This window comes from Seriola aureovittata, chromosome 5, assembly GCF_021018895.1.
Source record: "Seriola aureovittata isolate HTS-2021-v1 ecotype China chromosome 5, ASM2101889v1, whole genome shotgun sequence".
NCBI classification, from domain to species: Eukaryota; Metazoa; Chordata; class Actinopteri; order Carangiformes; family Carangidae; genus Seriola; species Seriola aureovittata.
The window spans coordinates 9,650,497-9,668,948 of record NC_079368.1 but is presented as its reverse complement, the minus strand read 5'-3'; the positions used below and the strand labels follow the sequence as shown (position 1 = coordinate 9,668,948).

The 18,452-nt window shown below is 43.0% G+C and overlaps 2 protein-coding genes across 2 annotated transcripts; one reads left to right on the top strand and one right to left on the bottom strand.

The window, feature by feature from the left end:
* The first annotated feature begins 303 nt into the window (after nt 1–303).
* On the top strand, nt 304–3,626 carry ciao1 (cytosolic iron-sulfur assembly component 1). Its single transcript, XM_056376873.1, has 7 exons — nt 304–719; nt 1,279–1,427; nt 1,509–1,620; nt 1,759–1,847; nt 1,936–2,137; nt 2,652–2,721; nt 3,108–3,626. Exons 1-7 carry the CDS (start codon nt 581–583, stop codon nt 3,340–3,342), a joined length of 996 nt encoding a protein of 331 aa, XP_056232848.1. The 5' UTR covers nt 304–580; the 3' UTR covers nt 3,343–3,626.
* snrnp200 (small nuclear ribonucleoprotein 200 (U5)) lies at nt 3,627–16,543 on the bottom strand. The gene is made up of 44 exons (XM_056376872.1): nt 16,258–16,543; nt 15,871–16,034; nt 14,991–15,162; nt 14,685–14,877; nt 14,495–14,550; nt 14,263–14,361; nt 14,019–14,171; nt 13,832–13,931; nt 13,603–13,739; nt 13,433–13,510; nt 13,114–13,287; nt 12,876–13,013; nt 12,626–12,781; nt 12,354–12,524; nt 12,052–12,245; nt 11,794–11,917; nt 11,444–11,593; nt 11,110–11,352; nt 10,841–11,029; nt 10,540–10,737; nt 10,272–10,424; nt 10,115–10,195; nt 9,784–9,867; nt 9,406–9,512; nt 9,204–9,322; nt 8,956–9,110; nt 8,677–8,866; nt 8,425–8,598; nt 8,147–8,307; nt 7,816–8,043; nt 7,501–7,692; nt 7,225–7,403; nt 6,967–7,118; nt 6,759–6,867; nt 6,556–6,664; nt 6,255–6,444; nt 5,973–6,137; nt 5,747–5,868; nt 5,483–5,626; nt 5,194–5,370; nt 4,929–5,089; nt 4,651–4,732; nt 4,459–4,551; nt 3,627–4,361 (listed from the first exon to the last, which is right to left on the bottom strand). Exons 1-44 carry the CDS (start codon nt 16,300–16,302, stop codon nt 4,212–4,214), a joined length of 6,411 nt encoding a protein of 2,136 aa, XP_056232847.1. The 5' UTR covers nt 16,303–16,543; the 3' UTR covers nt 3,627–4,211.
* Between the last annotated feature and the right edge of the window lie 1,909 nt (nt 16,544–18,452).

The following is an 18,452-nucleotide window of genomic DNA, read 5'->3' as shown; positions in this document are numbered from 1 at the left end:
CGTAAATAGCTACATTAAGTCAAAGACAAAGAACAATCTACAAAGTCATATATTATATACCGAGGCACGATAAGTCATTATGCAGGCTCAAATTATGATAAATAAATCAATAAATTCAATAAGAATTGCCTTTAAGACAATAACTAAATATTCTGTGGCGACTCAGCTAATCAGTAATAACTGATTTTTAAATGTTTAATTCTGAAAGAAATAATTGTCCATTTGGTGGAAGTTATGTTTTAGTTTTTCTTCACGTTTGTGACAAGAAAAAAGAAAAATAACCCACAATGCTTCGCGTGAAGCATCTTGTAATCAAAGATGGCGGCATTTCCGATGTAGCTGTTTTTATGAACTTTTGTACTTTGTTCTCTGGTGCTAATTGTTGCGAATACATTCTCACTTTTCACCCAACTCCTCTTGAATCTGATCGGTGACTGTTATTTGGGTACAGCAGCGCTGCTTGTTTGTTCGGATTGTTACAGCGCGTCGCGGTGTTTCTGACGCGTTTATCTGGCGTCAGTTAACTGTCAGCTGTAACGGACAGGAGACAGGAAACATTAAAGATTTCACCAGCCCAGAAATGAAGGAGGCTCTGTCCCTGCTTCAGAGACTGAACGCACACCCGGACTCCCGGTGCTGGTTCGTCAGTTGGAGCCCGTCTGGGACGCTGCTGGCTTCATGCGGGGGCGATAAGACCATCCGGATATGGGGACGAGAGGGTGAGCTGCCACCAGCATTAACTGAATGAGCAAAACATGAGGTTACACTGACTGAATAAAGGTCAGATAACATTATACTGCAACACTACAGCAGAGTTTGACAGGATGTGCCGACGTGTGATCCCAAAAGTTAGTGGTGATGATGTTTTATGTTCCTGTGATGCTTCTTTTTCTTACGAAGTCAAACTAGTGATAACACTTGCAATCATAGAAAATAATCTTCACCTTCATTCCCCATTTGTAATATCTAATGTATGAGTAGTTAGAAGTAAAAAAAGGTTAAAATGGTAAATAACTTGTTACAACAGGCACAGGTTAGGTGTGTAATTATATATCATGATATATTACAATTTCTGTAAATTCAATAGAGAAACGATTTCTTACATCAAGTAACTAGATAGAAATGTCTGTTTTGGTTAATGCAGCAACGTCCTGTAAATTAATTTTGCCATTAAGCAGTTATGTTTGCAGACCTGAAAATTGCCCTCTGTGTTTATTAAGAGAATGAAAGGCCTCATAATGGCTGACAACCTTCCTGACCTTTTCTTTTCTTTTTTAGGTGACTCTTGGATTTGTAAGAGTGTGCTTGAGGACGGACACCAGCGCACTGTGAGGAAGGTGGCATGGTCTCCCTGTGGGAATTATCTGGCCTCTGCCAGCTTTGATGCAACTACATGCATCTGGAAAAAGAAGAACGATGGCTTTGAGGTAAGATGAGATGTTTAGATCTTCACTTTGTAAAATTCTGGAGCTTTTGCAGATTTTACCTTGTCTCACCTTTTCCTCTAGAGTTTGACTGTGCTGGAGGGACATGAAAACGAGGTCAAATGTGTGGCGTGGGCCCCTTCAGGGAACCTGTTAGCAACATGTAGCCGAGACAAGAGTGTCTGGGTCTGGGAAGGTTTGTGTTGAACTCCAGTGTGTCACTCTCATAGAGGCATGGCATGAATCTAATTCATAGTAGGAAATCAGCACATGTATTGACCTGTCCCTCCCAGTTTGTTAATAAAAATGATCTCTTTCCCTTTGTGTTTCACAGTGGATGAAGAAGACGAGTATGAATGCGTCACTGTTGTGAACTCCCACACACAAGATGTCAAGCATGTTGTGTGGCACCCAACCCAGGAGGTGGGTCCCACTCTGCTCTCCATGCACCTGAATGATTCCTCAATTTGTTGCACCATGCTTACCATGTATTTACCATGTGTTTTCACAGCTCATGGCTTCAGCCAGCTACGACAACAACATTTGTATTTACAGGGAAGAGGATGATGACTGGGAGTGCCGGGCCACTTTGAAAGGACACACATCCACAGTCTGGAGTTTGTCTTTTGATGCGACTGGACAGAGACTGGCCTCCTGCAGCGATGACCGCACCGTGAAGATTTGGAAGGAGTATCCAAATGAAGCTGGACAGGGTGAGTTGGTAGCAGCAGAGACTATTAGTCTCACTGTAGAATTAATAATAATTAAAAAAAAGTCTCAATAAGAAAATGTGTTTTGACCTGACATAATTTCATATTCATTTGATTACTGATGAAAATTTTACCAACAAAAAGCACTTCATTAGGCCACGGTCATAGTTGGCTCTTAAAGGCTAACGAGCCCAGAAGCTGTTTACCACCGGGGACATTATTTAATATCAGTCTTATACATCATAGCACCTTTTTGTTCATTTTGACAACCCTCTAAAAATAACAGACATCTCTAGTTGCGCCTGATTGTCGTCAGTTTCTCATTTTTGATGCCTGAAATCATTTGCTATTAAGTTTGTTAGTAATTAAATTGTTATACAAACCTAAATTTGATACAAATATCTGTCAAAGCATATAAAAAGTATCTGAAAACGACAAACACGTGGGTAATTGGACAGATGCTGGTGGACTATTTTATCTCAAACTATTTAGTTTTCCGCTCTGCTTTGTTAAACAGGAGACTTGTCATGGAAGTGTGTTTGCACTCTGTCTGGGTACCATGGACGAGCAGTGTATGACATCGCCTGGTAAGACACATCTCATTTTCATAGATTGTACGGGTACAGTGCACTCTCATCGCAGATCAGTCTTTTCGTTCATCCAAGTTTTCTCATGCCTGTGGTGTAACGGCTCCAACATTTCTTATGTAGTGCAGTACGTTTGTTTTTCCAGACTATAGGTAGAATCTTTTTAAAGTCGAGGGAAGTGCGACATTTGGGGGTAAACATACAGACTTCCTTAGTATTGGTGCAGGGGTAAATTCTCTGTGTAAGAAGGAATTACATGAAACCTCCATTCAGGTTATCTGATCACCGGCTCAATAAGATGATTTAATTTTCATGTCAAATGTGATCTTCATCTGAGTTTGTCATCTTGTTAGAGCAGACTGAGATTTTTATGTGTTTGTGTTCAGGTGTCGGCTGACTGGTGCCTTGGTAACTGCCAGCGGTGACGACTCAGTGCGAGTGTTTAAGGAGGACGAGTCGTCTGATCCCGATCAGCCGGTGTTCTCGCTGGCTGCTCAGGTGACCAAGGCTCACAACCAGGACGTGAACTGTGTCGCCTGGAACCCAAAAGAGGTGGGACTGCTGGCCTCCTGCAGCGATAACGGAGAGATCGCCATCTGGAGATTCCAAGAAGAAGACTGAATGCGTGGTCGCTCACTGAACTAACAGTTACTGCAAGTTACACTGGGAACTTAGTGGTCCAGAGGTCACCACAATATTGTTCATTCAACTCTCACAGCAAGATTCTGCTTAATATGGTGTTTAAACATGTCACCTGTCATCTGTCATGTCTGTTTCTAAACTGATAATCATGCTTCATTGCATCTTGCAGTCTAAATATTTCTTTCTAAAAGCTCAAGTGGGAATTTATTCATTCATGTTTATATAAATAAATAAATAAATAAAACAAACATTTTAAAAAACAATTATGTGGCTTCAGTTTATTGAAAAAAAAAATATTCCAGACAGCACATCATACTAAAAAACATTTAGACCAGTCCAAGAACTTTTCATAATAAAACAATTAGTGAAAAATATAACTGGACAGTTTTCTTTTGTATTTAAACTCCTGATCTGGAAGAAGAGTGTAGCATCGCTAACTCAACACAGCAGACCAGCTTGATAAATGTGTTTATCACATTTCAGTCAGACCTGAAAACTGACAGTAGATCACCAAGTACAGAGTGTAATGGACTCAAAACCCAGAGCGGGGCTCCAGTTTGCCATGTATCTGTAATACATGTCTGATTATATTAACTGTATACAGGCCCTGTACACTATAATTCTGGACTGGTGTACATCATTCAAATGATTTAAACTGAGAAACAACCATCGGATAAAATGACATTGCTATTTTCACAAGAGCATAGAGGATGAATAATGACGTGTTTACAGACAGAGTGAGGGGACACGATTCAGGCTGAATATCTACAGTAAAAAACAAGGAAAAAACACCTGCTGATCCTTTATATCAAACAAAACCTCTGAGGCTGCAATGATCGAGTCACTGATTAGTCTGAGTCACTGTCTCCGTCGCTGTCGGCCTCCTTCACATCCACGCTGAACCTGTACTCCTGGTCACAGCCCATGTACGCGTCGCTCATGAAGTACAGGGTGTAGTTATGAACGCCCATCACTGGTGCAACAAAGTCCAGCTTGACCTGCAAAGAGAGGGACATAACCCATACACACAATGTCAGTTTTAAGAGCATTTGAAGCCACAGAGTATACTGTATAAAGTGGGAAACTCTCACTGACCTTTGCTTTCTGCTGAAGAGTCAACCTCTTGATAGAGATGAGGCTGTTGGATTTGGGGTCTCCGATCACCACCCACCAGCCTTCCTCACGTTTCTGTAACAATGACAAGTATTCACAAAAAAAGCCATTACATGTCAATGAAAAAAATATATTATAGAGGCCTTTGGAAATGCCAAAACACATTGGATTTACCTGGGGGAAGAGAGGAGCGATGACAGGCCCAGTCACTTCCTCCTCTCTCTCCAGCTGAACCTGAACAAGAACTGGACTTCCACTGTGAACAAACATGAAGAAACACACATTAACATTTGCCAAAAATAACAATGTGTGATGAAAAAATGACACCATCATCTTTGTTAAGGGGATGTTATAACTTCTGTATTTCTTCCTTTGCAACATTATTACTTTATTTATATATCCATTTAGTCAAGTCTTCAAACAATGCTGCAGACAGGGAGAATTGTTCGTACCTTTTGATGTTTTCCTTTTCTGCCACTTCGTACGACAGCTCGATGTTGGGGTAGCGGTTACAGAAGCGAGCCACATCGGCCATCTGACTGTCTGAGAGCTGCAGCAAAGCAGTTCTGTCTTCATCCTCCATCTCCATGATGTCAAAGATACTCTCCACATCCTGGTGAGAAGAACAGGGATAAAATGGTCAGTTTTAATAAGCGTATGATCCGTGATGAGTTGGATTTTATGAAGTGCATTTAGTGCAAGAAAACACTTTGTCACCCTGTCTGTGCAGCGCTTGATGTGCTCTGAGGTGAAGAAGGGCAGCTGTTTGAGGTACGAGTCCTTGGACCACATGGCCTGGGTGACCATCTGTGCCAGCTCCATGGCTGCCAGTGCAGGACTCAGCCAGCCGTTACTGGACAGCACGTCCACACAGGCCTGGATAAGACGGATCGCCTGCAAACACAACAAACACGGACATTTAATATACATAATGCAATCAGAAACCAGAAACATGACTGTCAGAAGCTTAGTTCTCCTCAGTGGCTAGATAATCACTAATCTGTACCTTGCTCAGGATCTCCTCTGTGTCAGACTGCAGCTCAGCACTCAGCTGCATCCTGGAGAGATGAGCCTGCAGCAGCAGATTCGTCTTCACATGGGGATCGTTGAACTTAGGGTTGTTCAGTTTGTGGGGAACTTTCTGTGCCAGCTGAAAAGCAAGAATAAAGCAGCAAAATGAAATTTCTTCTTACTGACAAAGTATGGATGTGTTAATATTATTGTGTAGATTATTAGTTCTATTTGTGTCCTGTCAGTTTGTTGTACTTACCTGTCGCAGAAGAGCGTCCTCGTGGTGTCTGATGGGAATGTTCTTGTACTCGGCGGCATTAGAAATGATCTCAATCAAGCCACGGATCTTTGTCTTGGCGTTCAGGGACATGCTGAACAACTCTGCCAAACACAAAAATAGAGCAACAAAGTCATGTTTGAATTCCAACATGAAGGATCTATGATTACCGTGACAGTCAGGCAATGATAACAGATTCTCAACAAACCGATGGTGGTGTAGTTGATGTAGTAGTAGGCAGCGATCATGCCCAGATTGAGGGGTGCTACATCCATCTCATCCTCTATGCTGATGCACTTGGACTGCTCCAGGTCATGTAATGTGTTTTCTACCAGCTCAGACAGGTGGTCTGACAGGTGACGATGGGACATGCCTGACAAGGTAAGAGGAGAGCTAAGAAGTTGTTCTATACATCTGATCCAGTAAAAACAAAACTATTTTTATTCAAAAATCTTTTTTTGCCATATAAAACCAACAGGAAGACACTCACCTTGCAGGTTGTAGTAGTTGGGGTTCTGGGTCATACGGCGGTAAAGGAATGTCCACGTCAGGTAGTCCACAGCGTCCTGCTTGTTCTCCACTGTCTTGGTGACGATCTCAGCGTTGAAGTGGTCATGGAGGCAGTGATCCAAGTGAGACTCCACCGGCAGCGGCTCGTACAGGAACTTCTTGAAGAAGTCCTATCAAGAAAACAAAAAGGAATCGTTTGGCTTGTTCTTATTGTCGCAGAGTCGCTGCTTTAGCCCAAGTAACAGTTTTCCAAAGACAGAAAACAACAGAGGTCCTTCTACCTTCTTGGAGCCCTGACACATGATGACACAACGTCCCTCGTCATCTAGCATGGGTCTGTTTGCCTTGCCCACCATCTGCAGGACGTCATATATGGGATAGTCCACATATCTGAGAGGATGAGGGAAAACAGTGGAACAATGTCACTAACACAATACATCAGACACATACACACCTTTTGAAATTTAACTAGTGGGAGCCTTACGCATGGATTTTGCCATTGTAGTACTGGGTGTCCATGACAATGACGAGGTGAGCCGAGATGTTGATGCCCCAGCAGAGTGAGCGAGAGGACACCACCACCTGAACAGCTCCTGTACAGAAAGGAGAAGAACCAAAGATACCGAAAATTATTATTCAGTTCTAAACTTACACAGTCTAAGCTGAGAGTGTAGCGCAGGAGTGAGTCATACCGGAGTTGAAGAGCTGCTCCACTATTTTACGTTCAGTTGCAGACAGGCCCTCGTGCAGGTAGCCTACGCCGTTGGCCAGAGTCTCTCTCAAAGTTGAATCATTTATTTTCTCCAGGAATGGTGCGAGGTCTTTCTCAGTGCAATGCAAGAACCTGGAGAGAAAGAGAAATTTATTCTTCATCCAGTGTGGAGATGTAGCAGCAACATTCCTCGACAACATTCCTCATCTGAAGGCACAATTTCACTGCAGTGACTGACCTCTGAGGAACCACATCGGCAGCACAGAAAGTGAGGATGTCGATGGCTGTGAGGCGAGTCTGTCTGCGGGAGGGAACAAACACCACGGCCGGTTTGGAGGGAGAGTGCTTCATGATGGCGTGGTACACTGGCTTAGCCATAGACAGCAGGCGAGTCTGAGTGTGACTCACATTAAAGCCCTGAACAGGACAGAGAAGAAAAACAGAAAATCGTGAATTTGAATCTTCTAGCTTAGACAAATCCCTGTGTTTGTTGACTAGCACACTGTTCACAGACCTGGATGTGCAGCTCCAGAGGCACGGGCCTGACGTTGGGGTGGAAGTTGAATGTGGCTGTGGTACTGCAGCCCAGCCAGTGGGCCACATCTTTGGCGTTGGACAAAGATGAGCTGAGGGCCACGATGCGGATGGGACGCTCAATCTGAGAGGAGATGTACCTCATCCTGGAGCAGATGACCTCTAACACAGGCTAATGAAAAGAAACAAGGGACATTAACAAAATGCACTGCCTACAAATGACTACTGCAGTGCACACACAATGTGTGCAACATCTCTCACTGAGATGCAGCACAAAGCGGGATTGTGTTCTTACCCCGTTTTCTCCTCCGATGAGGTGTGCCTCATCCACAATGAACAGGCTGACGTTCTGCACGTTCTTCCTCTGTTTCCAGCGGCGGGACAGAATGTCCCATTTGTCAGGGGTACTGACGATAATGTCACCTTTTCCCAAGAGCTTCAGATCTGTGCTCGTCTCCCCCGTCAGCAGCACCACCTTCTTGTTCAGGATGTCCTGGAACTTCTGGTGCCAGTCGACAAATACCTGCAAGACCAAGATTAACATGATTATTAATTATGTTAGATGGGAAAAGTAAGCAACGCTAAGCTGCGATAAGTACACTTTCTGCTTGCAAGTGACTTTATACCTGTTCAGCCAGTGCTTCCATGGGTGTGATATAGACACAGCGACCTTCTGCATTGTGCAGCAGCATCCTCAGAATTGCAAACTCAGCACAAATGGTCTTCCCACTGCCAGTAGGAGCTCCCACAAACACATTATCGTCACTGTTGTACACAGCATTGAACACTGTGGGGACAGGAACAAAACAAATGAGTCAAGTAAGCAACATGAAATTCACCTATCCTTTGATGAATGACACGTCTTTTGGATGAATAGCGGACACTTTGGTTTCTTGTTCTGTACCTTGGGTCTGAATGGGGTTGAAGAAGGGGAACTTGTTCTGGTAGAGAGCCTCAAAGGAAGAGTTCCTGAGAGCGGTGACAGGCAGAGGCTGCAGGTCCAGCAGCTCAGTGGGCGGGGGGTACTTCTCCGGTAGGATCAAGTGACGGAAGGATACCGGCAGCTGAGTCTCACAGGCTGAAATAAATAAAGCAGTTAGTTGAAATGCTTCCATAAACATCATGTGAATTCTGTAACGCGTATCTAATTACTTACAGAGCCATCGGTCTGAAACCACACGGATGAAGTACTGCGGCGGCAGAGGCTCGAACACTGGGACAAAGAAAGTCACAAGGTGTTCGTCCTGGGCGTACTTGGCTTTGAGCAGGAAGTACTCGTGGTGGAGGATGACCTCACTGTCCACATCCTCAACCAGGATCCAGAACGCCTCAGATGATCCATGAATCTAAGTGGGAAGATTATAGTTTGTCAGCAGGCTGAGAAACAGAGGCACTTGAGGTGCAGCACATGATGAATACTTCTCTCACTACTGACCTTGTCATCCCACTGGAAGTCAGGAGTGATGGTGAGCTCCACCTTCAGCGTGGAGCGGGTGATGGGCTGCAGATGAACGGCCAGGTCCAGTTTGGGGAACTGGTGGACATATTTGTGGATGGTCTTCCCCATCTTAGGCATTCGGATCAACTCACCTGAGGGAAAAAAAAATCAAACATATGACTTCCAAGTACTCTCCAGGCTGAGGAGGGAATTCCATGATCATGTTGTAGGGGAAGAAAACCCACCAATCTCATTGTGGTTGAGGTCGTAGAGACGCTCGAAGGGGAAGTTTTTCTTCTCTATCTTCTTGATCACTTCCTCTGGCAGTTTCTTAAACTGACGCAGCGGAGACATCGACTGCCACCTGTGGAGATGCAGAGTTATCAGTGTCTTGCCTTGGCTCGCCAAAGTCTATGTTAATTCTGAAGAGAAAACCTTTAGACCTACATTCTTTTATCAATCATCTTGCAGAGATTCATGGTCTTGTCTGTGAGTTGAGCCCAGCCTCTGTTCAGCACAATCTCAAATATGGCGCGCATAAGTCGTCCAGCACTCTGGAAGAAAAAATATATAATCATTCAAAAACTTTTATATACATTTATCATGGACGACAAGAGTAGTTATGGATAGTTACATTTGGCATCAGTACATATGGATATGGAATATGTCGTCATAGGACTCTGTTTTCTTTCAATTCAAGATTAAAAACATTTTAGGAAAAGCACTCATTTACATGTAAAGTTTATGGAAACAGCCATTCAAAAGAAAAAGGAAAAACTAAACGTCAACAGAAAAACAATGAAAAAACTGCATGTAACACTGTACCTGTGTGACATACACCATGTCTGCCATGAGAGCGAAGCCTTCCAGTTTGAGCTGGGAGATGTACGCCTGCAGCAGCACGTTGATCTGAAATAAGAACACGGAGATGTACGACAATGTATCACTTTAATGCTGCTTGTTAAATCTATGCACTTGAAAAACATACACATCAAACCACAGTCCTGATCCGAACTAGATCATACATAGTAGTTAACTGTGGCAGCGTATCATTAACTTATAAATGAAAACTAATCAAGAGAAATATTTTTGGTTGTTGCTTTTCTGACCAAACACAATAATTTCAGTTTTCCTCATCACTGCTTATGTGTGCTACCTTGGCACTGGGCTCCTCGATGCTTTCCTTCACAGGAATAGGAACTCTTTCCAGCAGCTTCTGGAGCTCCAGCTTCTCCTCCTAAAAGACAAAGCTTTGTGTTAATATTTAACTTCAGCATGTTTCAAACCACCGTATCTGTCTGGAGTCGACATACCTCTCTCACTGTGATGTTCCTGAACTCTGAGGAAAGTGAAAAGACTCTGAAGAGCTCAATCTCACTGAGAGTGGGTTTCAGCAGCTGGTTGTAGGTTTGAATGGAGTCATGAGTGATGTAGAAGTGACTGGCAATGCGTCCCAGGTCTGTAACCTTTAAGTACAGACACACAAAAGTCAACCATTAATATTATGAAATCCAATTCATAGTTAAACACTGGAACCACAAAAAGACATTAAAACGCCAACCCATCTGGAGAGGTCTATACCTGGAAGCTGCCGGTCCTCTTGTCATATTTGATCAGGCTGTTCTTGTCCAGAACATTTGCTGCCGTGTGCACCAGGTCCATCCTGCGCCTCTCCAGCAGGGGGTCTGAACTGCGGTCATCGTGAGAGACTCCATACAGAGTGGGGTTGCGGAGCAAGCGGACGTACAGGTAGGTGTAGCCGAGCCAGTTCACAGCGTCCTGACACACAAAATATGAGAAATTACCCAAACTGAAGAGGAACAGAACATTTGATCAGGTCCTTACGCCTTTAACAAAGCATCTGTACACGACAGTCACTAACCTTTACATTCTGCACGTTGCCCAGTACGATCTCTGCATTCAGCATGTCGGGCAGCTTGCCCACCATCTGACTCTCGATGGGCAGTTGCTGGTTGAGCAAGGACAGATAATACTGCAGCTCTCCGTGGGACGTGATCAGGATTCCCTCTCCCTTGGTGTCGTACTGAGGACGACCAGCTCGACCGAGCATCTGAAATCAGAATTATTACTGTTAGTGACGTTACGAAGCCTGCTTCACTGCAGCTTCGTAATGATCCAGTCCATACTGACCTGTAAAATGTCCAGGGCTCCAAGCTCAGTCCATCTGCCTTTCTCTGGGCTGTACACCTGCGTTCCTTTGATGATGACGGTGTGTGCTGGCAGGTTGACACCCCAAGCCAGAGTGGCTGTAGACACCAGAACCTGAATGTGTCTATCAGCAAACAGATCCTCTACCAGCGTACGGTCCACTCTGGTCATACCAGCATGGTGGATCGCGAAACCATAAGGCAGCAAATCCTTCAGCTCGAGGTTCTGGGATTTGAAAGTTCAGGTGTAAATCAAACGGGACCGAGCACCAAAGAAACTTTGAATTTGGTCATCTATCTCGGTGGAGTTAACTCACCTTGCACTGCTCTGCCTCAGTTCTCAACACTTCTGTGGATGCTGACCCCTCTCTTAGGAAAAGACCCAGTGTGTCCTTCTCCAAGCACATGTCTCTTATAGCCCTGGCGGTCTTTCCCGTCTCCTTCCTGGAGTGGACAAACACCAGCACCTATTGGAGACAAATGAATGTCAGCAGTCTTTCAAATCTGGTTACACACTGTTGAAGACCAACGTTAGTTCAGCAGGTAGTGGTGATCACCTGCATATGTAGTTACAGAGTTCTAAATAGTTGTGGATCTAGTTTCTTCCTCACAGTAATAAGGTCAGTAAATGAGGTTACCTTGGAAGAACAAGTCAGACAGGACTCACCTGGTTCTTTCCAGCATGCTCCATTATCTTTTCATACACAATCTCATTCATGATCTGGAAGCGTTTGATGGCCTTCTTCTCTGTGATGCCGACATAAGTTTGCTCCAAGGGCACAGGGCGGAAACTACAGAGGAAAAACGGGTGGTTATCAGATGAATATGCAAAAAGTGCAACTGATAAAAAGCATGTAGCTGTGGAAAGTGTCGTCTGAACTCCAAACATGATTGCTCATGTGTTAACCTTTTTTTTTTTTTTTACCTGTTGTCGAAGTAGAAGAGTCCCTTGGCAGGATCTACACGCAGGCAGGTGGCCACATCCTCGTAGTTGGGAAGTGTGGCGCTGAGACCCAGCAGACGCACATCCTCCTGGGTCAGCTCCACATTGCGGATGGTCCTCGCCACGAGAGATTCCAGCACGGGTCCACGGTCATCGTGCAGCAGGTGGATTTCATCCTGCGTGATACATTCACTTAGTTATCATGAGAGTCTATGTCGAATAAATTTGGTTTATGATGCGTGTTTCCTGACAAAACCCTTCTTCAACACATTGACATCACTTACAATGATAATTAGGCGCACTAGCTGGGTGTAGGTACGCTCTCCACCTTTACGGGTGATGATGTCCCACTTCTCCGGGGTGCACACAATGATTTGAGTAGCGTTAATCTCCTCTTTACAGAGCTGGTGGTCTCCTGTCAGCTCAGACACCGTGATGCCGTAACTTGCCAAACGCTGGGATGAAAAGAGAAGTAAAAGCGTTTTTTTTGTAGATCTCAACATGTAAATGACCTCAGAGTGTGTATACAAGGCTCTGGAGGAGAGACGAGGCTTACCTTACTAAAACTTCCCACCATCTCTTGTACTAGTGAGCGCATAGGTGCGATGTAGATGATTTTGAAGTCATCCACATTTATGGTTCCATCTAGATTTATGTGCTTTCCAATTTCCCTCAACATTGCCATCAGGGCAACGTTGGTCTTACCAGCTCCCTGTGTGCACAAAGAAAATCAGAATTATAGAAAAAAAAAAGTACACTTGGGAGAAACTGTTACAATGCTTTTGGCTTTAACAACATTTTCTTACCGTAGGTGCACAAACAAGCAGGTTCTCATCCGTCTCCATGGTGGTCTTGAACAGCTTGCTCTGGATGCGGTTCAAGGTTTTGAATCCTTCAAATCCTGCCTGGGCATACTTTGGCAGCTTCTCAATAGCAACAAGTACCTGATGACATGATGAGATTTAGGTCATTAACAAATCTAACCAGTGGATATCAAGTAGAAACCTTTGAAATGAGTCGTAATGAGACACACAACCAACAAACCTCATCGTCAGCAAAAGGCTTGGGTTTGAGGGCGGGCACATGAACCTCTTCATAACCTTTGCGCTGTTTGCGAAAAGAGCCGTCTGGCAGCTGGCAACGCTTGTTGGCCATGAAGTGGCTGCCCTGGGTAAAGGCCAGATCCTCGAGGTCTAGCAGCTGCCGAGGGGCCAATGACTGTTGGCGAAGAAGAAAAGAAAATGTCAACTTTATTGTATAAATACCTGTATGGCAGTGATACAGATGCCAATTTTATCACCCAATGTAGTGAAACTACAACTGTCAACCTGCTCACATGATGTGACAGTGTTGCATTATTTACCTCTCCGTGGTCAATGTCCATCGCTTCCAAGTCATCAACACGAGATTTCCTCACCCTCTCCCTGCGAGATCGCTCCTCCTACAAACACAAAATATCACATGTGACGGACTGAACAAGAAAATCAATTTATGCAAAAATGTTCACATGATTCAACAGACAACTGGTCTTACTCTAATAATATCCTCCTTCTCTGTCTCTTGCAGCTGGTAAAGAATCTTTGACAGCTCCTGATCAGACTCCATCTTTCCTATGATCCGTTCCTTCTCTGCCTCACTCTGAGCGCTTGCCAGCATGGTACAATACTGAACTGTGTGCCAGAAGGAAGAACAAAATGATCAACTTCAAACAGGCGAAAAATACAACGATCTGAAACCTTGTCATATTACAACACAGACTTACTCATGCGGCGATGCTGACGGAGGATTTTGATGAAATCGAAGGTGTTGAATCCCAGCAGCAACACCAGCTGGTTCTCACATTCTCTATCATCGCTGGCCGTCTGTGAAATACAGAGAAAGACGACGGATGAGCCAGTATGACAAAGATACATGTATCTGCTCCAAACAAAATAAGATGACAAACATACCTTCAGAATTTCCAAGACTTCATCAGCCTTCTTTTGTGAGACAATGGCATCGTCATAGAAACGGCTGAGCTGGCGCTGGAGCCAAAAGGCATCGATGTCTCGAGGATGCAGATCTTTTTTCTTCACCGTCATCACATCACCTGTGGCGCCAAGCTACATGAGAAATAATTTATTATTACAATAGTTTGTATTAATTCACAAAAACTTAATGCAGTACAGGTATTGATGTAGATGTTGCACTTACATTGGCTGAAAGAGTGCAGCCCAGTTCTGCTTCCTCTCCTTCACTGTCTTCATCCGAGTGTTCATCTCGTACCTCACCAAACTGGTCTTCATCCCCTTCCTACATAATAAGAAAAGAAAAATTAGGGACACAACCTATTCAGCCCAAATTTTTCAAAGCTAAAACTTTTGAGCTGCATCTGCTCCAACTTCAGAGTTGAAATTCTTAAAGAAAAGAAAAAAAATATCTTCACCTCTTCATCAGATTCAAACTGGACATTCACACCATACGTTTCATCGATGTTGTCATCTGGGGATATAAAATATAGTGAGCAATCACAAAAAAATTGACAGATAACATGAGACCGTCAGCAAAGTGGCTTCTGTTAGACTAGAGCAAAAAGTACTATAACATTACTCCGTAGCTGCTTCCCATGTACTTACCCATGTTCTGTAAATCCTTGTCCCCCCCATAGTCTGTGATCTTCTTGCCCAGATTGACCAACACATGGTAGCGAGTGTCATCAGCGGGTCCAAGAAGCTGCTCGACTTCACGCCGCCTTTCTTTATCCCTCATTTTGTCATTCTTCAGCACTGCTAACACTTCATCAGCCGCTCCACATAGGATATCCCGTGGCTGCAGATGAGATATAACACCCAAGTGAAATGACACATAAGGTGTTGGTGACTGATGAAAAGAAAATAACACGAGATGACTTTTCAAAAGCAGCTGTTGTCATGTTGACTGACCTGATCTCCCAAAGCAGCATGAATGAAGCTGAGCAACACCTCATAGGTCTCTCTGGTTTCTTTGGTTTTTGGCTTGTACACGATGCCCACCATTTCATCAATGCCTTCAGACAGAAGGGTAAAGCCCTTCATTTTGTTGATATCGTGCCTGTCCTCATCTCTTTTTCGCCTCCTGTATAGACCGGTTTAAGGAGACAGGATTAAGGCTAGTGTCACTCAACAGGGACAGGAACAACAAAACTAATGTTCATTAAAAAGATCATACATGAAAAGCTTTAGCCATGTCAATGGCCAATACTTTCCAGAGTTGAGCACAGATTTTTTTGTTTTTCCTTCATCTCAATGCAGAACGAGAATCACCTTGCAGAGCCTTCAAACATTACTGAAGGATAAGCCATTACAGTCAATATTTAGAAACTATAAGTTTTTCAAAGTTATGTTATCAGTGAGCTGTAAACCAAATGAAAATACATATTGTTTTGAAACACCAGTTCGTGATAACATCAATGAATTTGATGTGATCGGTGAGAATATCATATGCGCTGGCAAAAGGCAATCACTGTTTTGCAATTGACTTTTGGACTTGATTGTTTATATTATTCTTTTAAAAACAAAGATTATACCGATTAATGTTTTTATTCTTATCTGGATTTGAAATTTCAACGATAAGAAAAGCATTAAACAGTGAAGTAAAAATGAAAAATGTCAGCTTCCCAAAAACCTTTTGAACACAATGTAAAAGACAATGTAACAATTTCAAGGGGAAAAAACTCGATAACGTTAAATGTTCAACCCATACACTTCAGTGTATGTGGAGGTAATTTCAGTTTGCTGCTTTAACTTGGCAAAGACAGCGAAATATGTTGTTGACAGTACTGACTTGTCTCGTCTCTCCTCCAGCTTCTGAGGTTTGGTCCTCTGTGCCTTGTCACCCATCTTGGTCCCCTCCAGCTTCCCCACCAGGGACAGGACCTCTCCGGTGGGCTCATCTCTCCGTGTGCGGTCGATCAGAGAGCGATCAGCTTGCAACACCAAGTTTGAGTTCTAACAACCAAAACACAAAGACGACGGGATCAGTCAATGACTTTCCCCACTGTTCACGGCTACAGCTAGGCTAACTGCTAGTTAGCAAGAAGGCTAGCTAAACAAGAAGCGACCCGAATTAAAAACATTTAACCTCGCTTTTTAGTTCGATAATATAACAACATATAAAACTTCCCACTTCTCATATGTTGGTGTTTATGTGTTTCTATGCAGACATACTCACCGCTTTGTACTCATACTGCAGGCTACGAGCAGTAACATCCGCCATGGTGCGGCTTTCGTCTGTTAGCTTCTACCGCTCTTTTTACTGCCAGTGAACCAGACCGCCAACTCTAAACATCCACAGAGCTGACCTGACTCTGCCTTTTTCACGGAGACACTGAGAGCATCGGTGCAGAGTTTAGATTTGTAGCATAAGGTACTTTTCACAGTGTCCGAGTTTCACACAAAGTGCGTTTCCCATACGTTACAATGGCTCCGCTAACACGAGCGCACAACAAGCTTTGCCGAGACTTTCCTTTTCCGGTGTCACAGGTTAGATCAGGTACAGACAACAAAAACGAGTAGCGCCCCCTGCAGGCCTCCTTCATTTCAGCACACTTTCGGTCTTAAAATTTCCCACCCACAATAGAGTATTTACAGACAACCCCCTCCATCTTTGCCTTTTCATCCTTGGCTGCATATAACGATAGATTAACAATGATTAACCCTATCGGTACAACTGCACTGTGAATGGTCTGTTAAACCACATCCACGGACAGATTTTGATACAGACATGTAGATCTCTTTGTAGCTGTGTCACTTTGTGGTCATTTCACATCCTTTTGTGTTTGTTTCACATCTCTTCCATCTCTTTACACATTTATGTATGTCTCTTTACTAGTTTTGCTTCTCTTAGTGGTGTTTTAGTGGCCTTTTGCATCTTTTTGGCAGTTTTACTTGTCTTTGTGGTCATTTTAAGTTTTCATGGTCATCTTGTGTCACCTTATAGCTGCTATTTTGCATCTCTTTGTGGTCATTTTGTATCTTCCTCACTCTGTCTTGTCTATCATTTTGTCATTTTGTGTGTCTTTGTTGTGGTCTTGCACCTCTTTGTAGTTGTTTCCTCTTGTGGGTTGGCCAGTTTAGTGATCCATCCGTGACCGCAAACCAAGCCCAATATTTTAAAAAGAAAGATTTCATGTTGCATTCAGGTATGATGGTTGATCTATCTAAGAGATCAGACTTGTCCAGATTTGATCAACAGTTCCTTCTGTCCCACAAAAAAATAGATACAAAATCCATTTAACCATACTTTGTATATAGTTCATCTGTGGAGCATTTATTCTTTTTTGATTTTTTTGTTTGTTTTTTTAAACACTGCAGTTCTCTTTTGAAAACCTGAAACCCCTGTTATGTTTCCTAAAAAATATCAGAATGATTATTTATCTATTCATTTTAAAAAGGCTATAACCTAATACACTGGTGAATATAGATCTTTGCCAACTTCCTGGTTGTGTCAAAAAGGAGGAGACATCCCTCTCTATTAATAACCATAAACTCACTTTATGTTTCCATGAAATTACATGTGCAATGTACACAATAGCTGGATGCAAATAACGCTGTGCAATTTTTTAAAATGCTATATAATGTAAATGCTCTGTGTAATATGTTTCAATATTTTCAATACTTTTTTTGTTTTGAATCTGAATGCAATTACTTATTTCTCTGTTTGCACATTACGTACATATCTTTGTAAATATCTCTTCAAATTCAAGTACTTATATTGTACACATGTTCTTATTTATGGTTGCTTTTTTTTTCTACTTTATTCCATTGTTATACTTTTTTGTTCTACCTCGTTTTCCTATGCTGTAGTAACAAGTGAATTTCCCCGGTGTGGAATCAATAAAGGTTTATCTTATCTTATTCCTGTTCATATAATATGTACATACTCTAAGTATGTATGCATGTGCCTTAGTAATTATGTAGTGATGTGTTTCACTTGGATATGTGTCGGTCCTGTTTGATGTATGGTAAATGGACCGTGCTAATACAGCATTCACATCCAGATGGCAGCATCGAGAGCAACTTGGAGTTCAGTGTCTTGCTCAAGGACAGTTTGACTTGTGGACAGGATGAGCCAGTGATCAAACACCAACCCGGCGATCAATGGACGGTCTCCTGAGTCATAGATGCCCGCAAATATGTACAAATGCTTCCTGTGAGTATTCATTATACATGGATGTGAAAGTGAAGTGATATGACAATTGTATGTGCAAATGCTGAACATGCTTGTGTGTGCATGCTGTGTGTATGTATGCAAAAAGGTGTTATTTTTAACCCAAATTACTTCTCTTACTAATGTACTATGAGATGCAGTGGGCACTTAAGATAAAATGTAGAAACAATGATACGTAAGTGAGACACACACACACA